Source organism: Protobothrops mucrosquamatus, unplaced genomic scaffold (genome assembly GCF_001527695.2).
Source record: "Protobothrops mucrosquamatus isolate PMUCROS unplaced genomic scaffold, P.Mucros_1.0 scaffold47, whole genome shotgun sequence".
NCBI lineage: Eukaryota > Metazoa > Chordata > Lepidosauria > Squamata > Viperidae > Protobothrops > Protobothrops mucrosquamatus.
The window spans coordinates 2746335-2750746 of NW_015386429.1; the positions used below are offsets into that span (position 1 = coordinate 2746335).

The window sequence follows — 4412 nt, forward strand, 5'->3', positions numbered from 1 at the left end:
GGAGGCAGGTTGTTCCACTGGTTAATTGTTCTCACTGTCAGGAAGTTTCTCCTTAGTTCTAGATTGCTTCTCTCCTTGATTAGTTTCCACCCGTTGCTTCTTGTCCTGCCTCCAGGCGCTTTGGAAAATAGCTTGACTCCCTCTTCTTTATGGCAACCCCTGAGATATTGGAACACTGCTATCATGTCCCCCCTTGTCCCTCTCTTCGTTAAACTAGACATACCCAATTCCAGCAGCCTTTCCTTATATGCTTTAGTTTTTGCTTTTCTTCACAGAAAAAAAAATGCAAGCTCCTACCTCACCCCATTATCCTAATTTGCCTACTTCAATATATTTTTTTGCGTACCAATATGTTGAGCCCAACAAGAAGAACCAAACACAATATGCAAGTGTGCCTATTTAAACCTTGCTTAATAAACAAAACTGGCTCATCTGACAGTATTTTTTACCAATATCCCAGTAAGGATAACAAGCCGTTATTATTTTTTGGACTGCCACTCACTTACCAAGATGTATTTCCTGAATGAATCCCAACCAGTTCACTCCCTACCTCCCTAACCAGGCTGAGCAAATCTGCTGGATTCAGCAAAGCACGGCTATCCCAACCACGGCTTCTTAGCCCGCGGGGATGCCTGATCCCGTCCCCGCAGCCTTTCTGCCCTTCTGAACCCAGAGCTGTCGTGGGGGGAAAAAAAGACGCGCGGATTAACTCGGGTTTAGGATCCGCGCAAGAAAAGCGCAACGGAGAAAAAAAGCGCAGAGGCGCCGGTACATTGAGAGAGGGAGAGAAAACGCTCTTCAGAGGTTGGAAATCGTCCCCACGTTAAGACTACAACGCCCAGACAACACCGGGGTCGGCGAGGGTTGGGGATGATGGGGATGGGTGTCCTCCCGCAAGTCAGGAGGCAGCGGAGGCCCGTGCGGGCTGCGATCCGGGGCGGAAGGTCGGCGACTCACCGATACATACACCAGGACTCGAGGTGCCGCATGGCTCGCTTGTAGAGCCGCAGCACCTTCTGCCGATGCGACAGGTAGCCCGCCATCTTGGCGGCGCCCCGGTCGACTTTCAGGTCCGGAACGGGGGGGGGGGATGTAGGAACAGCGCCGCAGGGGCTGATGGGAGCGCGAGGGCGTCCGGCCTCTAGAGAGAGAAAGGGTAGAGTGACACGCCGCCACTGAAGCCTCCGTCACGGGCTCGATACGCAATGAGCCCGACGGAAGGCTGTGAGGGGGGGGGGAGCTCTTTATAACCCTCGGGAATCTATAACGGTTTTTATACGGTTTATAATTCTTAGTTCCCTATCTCTAAGAGTAATCTTCCCTCCTCGTCGTCCTCCTGGGGAGGATATGACGTTAACTGCTTGATATGAACACATGGAGATAACAATTAGAGGGGCCTCTCTTGCCGGCATCAGGAGAATCACAGTATCACAGAGTTGGAAGAGACCTTGGAGGACACCTAGTCCAGCCACCTGCTCAAACAGGAAACCCTTACGGAATCATAGAATCGCAGAGTTGGAAGGGACCATAGAGGTCATCTAGTCCAATGCCGTGCTCAGGCAGGACACTCATACAGAATCATGGTATAAAAGAAGTGACCATAGAGGGCATCTAGTCCAACCCCATTCTCAAGCAGGAGACCCTTAGAGAATCACAGAGTTGGAAGGGGCTATGGAGGAAGAGAGTCTTGCGGGGGTAGAATATTTAACTGGCAGAAGATTAATATTATATTTAAATCTAATACATCTATACAATATAGCATTAGTATAGTATAGTACAGTACAGCAGTGGTTTCCAACCTTGGCAAGTTTAAGACTTGTGGACTTCAACTCCCAGAATTCCTCAGGCAGCAAAGCAAATTTACAATATAGTAAATTGTATTGAATTGCAATGTGGTGTAATTTTGTTTCAATTTTTGTGAATGCATTTTGTGTGGCTTGACGTGTGTCTGCAAGACCAGAATTATATATACTATATACATATAATACATAATAAATATAATATTAGGGTAGGGTTGTACACACAGACGCGGGCCAACAGAAACCGAGCGGGCCGTGCAGAAGGCCAGGAGGAAGATGGCGCTGGGGAGTTTGCTTTTATGAAACGAGACGGACTTGACATGGATAGCTATTTTCAGACTTGGCTTCTGCACTGAGGCTCCGTGCTCCGTGTAAAACCAACTCGCTGGAATCCTGGCGGCAAGAACGCCGCCAAGCTCCAGAAGGCGGGCACTTCCTCTTTCCTGGGACGCGTGTTTTGTTTCCGGACATTCTGCTTCCTCCAGGGCAGGGGTAGGCAACCTTGGCTCTTTTATAACTCGTGGACTTCAACTCCCAGAATTCCTGAGCCAGCTATGCTGACTCAGGAATTCTGGGAGTTGAAGTCCACGAGTCATAAAAGAGCCAAGGTTGCCTACCCCTGCGTCCAGGGCGACAGCCGCGGTCACAAGGCAACCGGAAGTGAGGGGCGGGCGCGTAACGACTCCTCTTCCTCTGCCTCTTTGGAGCGAGCGAGGACCGTGCGCGTGGAGCTCTGCCGCTGTCGTCATGAGCCGCTTCAAATTCATTGGTGAGGGCGGTTGCCCTGGCAACGCGGGGACTGCGCGGCGTCCGGGCGTCCTCGGGCAGAATGCGGGGTTGGGTGGTCGTGAGAATGGCACGCGCGTCCCGCGAGCTCCAGAAGCTCCTCCTGGGAAAAATTGCAATTTAGAGGAGCGGGAGGGAAGCCCTCGGAGCTCGCTGCCCTTGAATCTTTAGGGCTGTCTTCCCACGACCTGCTAGTTGTGGTTAGGAAATGCTTGTTCTGGATTGGCACAACTCCTAGAGCCACATCTGGTCAGCACATAAAATGCTGATACACATACACAGAGACACAAAATTAGCTTTAACCGAGGTTAGCTTGTTGTGGGAATGCAACCTTTGACTTTTTTTCTGGACCTGTTGAAGGGCATCCTAGGAACGGAGCCAAGAGGGTTTTAATTAAGGGTCTCTTCGGTCAGCATTGAGCTGCAGTGATGGATACTTTGAGAAGATGTTGAAAAGGAAAGATTACATTTGGTGCAGGGAGCAAAATTATATCCCTGCACTCAACCCGATGACCAACTAATTATTGCTTTTTCTTTTAACTAGATATTGGTGTTAACTTAACCGATCCCATGTTCAGAGGTATATACAGGGGTACCCAAAAACATAAAGGTAAAGCTTTTCATTGGTTTATTCCCAACACCTCATGTTGGGATATATAGATGCATAATAATAACAACTATAAGTAGACCTTTTCATGCTGTATTTTCTCTGGATCCTGAAGAGGAAAGAAACCTCTAAGGTGGAGGCCTTCATGTATTTTCTTTGAGGTTCATTGATTACGGAAGAAAAGCCACTTGCTGTACTATCAGTCACTTTTTCAACTGTTTTCCATTTTTCCCAAGTTTTATGGTCTTCTCCATTGACTGATTATGTGTCCAAAATATTTAAGTGTTACCTGTTGTAATAGTGCTTCCAGAGAACAGTCTGGTTATACTTCATCAAGTATCAACATGTGGAGGACCTGAATATTTTGAAATCTGGGATAAATTTTACTATTGATGGGAGTCGAGGAGGACTGTTGGGGTTATAGATTAGCGTCAATATGGAAATGTATATAATTTTAGGCTAGCAAATAGAGAAATGAATTAAGTATTGTATAAAAAAAACCATATGTATCTATAGAGATAAAGAACTAAATGTAAGAAGAGAAATAACTTGACAGAAATGTTTATACTGGAATGTTACGTCATGTCCAATGTTTTCTTTTTTAACTGTATTGTAAATAAAAAACTTTTTTAAAAAAATATCAACATGTGGAGAGTTAAGGCCACAAGTCTTAAAGTTGCCATGGTTGGACACCTCTGAACTAAATGATTTACGTTCTGATTGAAGGTTGGACAACCCTTAACTAAATGTTTAAAGGTTGGACACTCCTGTATTAAATCATAAAGTTCTAGGTATTCACAATTATTTTTGTGGTATATGCCATTATTTAGAACCATCAATTTTTCTTTGTTCGGCTTCCCTCGTGATCCAGCTGTCAAATCCATGTGGGTGTGGCTAGAAAAAGTACAGCCTTGACCAAAATATACCTTTATTGTCAGTGTAATTTCTCTCTACTTTGATCTACCTTCTCTCGAGTAGCAAGAATTTATATTTCATGTCTAAGGTCAATGTTGTTCTGAATTTTTGAGCATGGGAAGATAAATACCGGCAATTCTTAATTTACGGCCATTTGTTTAACAACTGTTTGAAGTTATGATGCCCTGAAAAAAGTGCCTTATGATCAGCCATCACATTTAGAACCAATGCAGTATCCCCACAGTCACATTATCAAAATCTGGTGTTTGGCAACCAGCATGTGTACAGGTAGTTCTCATCTTACGA

General features: G+C 45.6%; 2 protein-coding genes across 3 annotated transcripts in view; one reads left to right on the forward strand and one right to left on the reverse strand.

Annotated features, from left to right (window-relative positions):
* The window catches only part of NDUFB9 (NADH:ubiquinone oxidoreductase subunit B9), a 9112-nt gene extending 8028 nt beyond the window's left edge, over positions 1 to 1084 (reverse strand). Inside the window, exon 1 of the mRNA XM_015811716.1 lies at positions 958 to 1084. Coding sequence (XP_015667202.1) covers positions 958 to 1043 — 86 coding nt within the window. The 5' untranslated portion in view covers positions 1044 to 1084. The remainder of the gene's footprint in view (positions 1 to 957) is intronic.
* Positions 1085 to 2461: 1377 nt separating this feature from the next.
* Positions 2462 to 4412, forward strand: part of TATDN1 (TatD DNase domain containing 1) — a 10581-nt gene continuing 8630 nt past the window's right edge. The window contains exons 1-2 of one of the 2 annotated variants that reach the window (XM_015811718.1): positions 2462 to 2568; positions 3129 to 3194. In XM_015811718.1, coding sequence (XP_015667204.1) covers positions 2547 to 2568; positions 3129 to 3194 — 88 coding nt within the window. In that variant the 5' untranslated portion in view covers positions 2462 to 2546. Of the gene's footprint in view, positions 2569 to 2791; positions 2893 to 3128; positions 3195 to 4412 lie in introns of those variants that run through there. The other variant, XM_015811719.1, reaches the window with a different exon arrangement.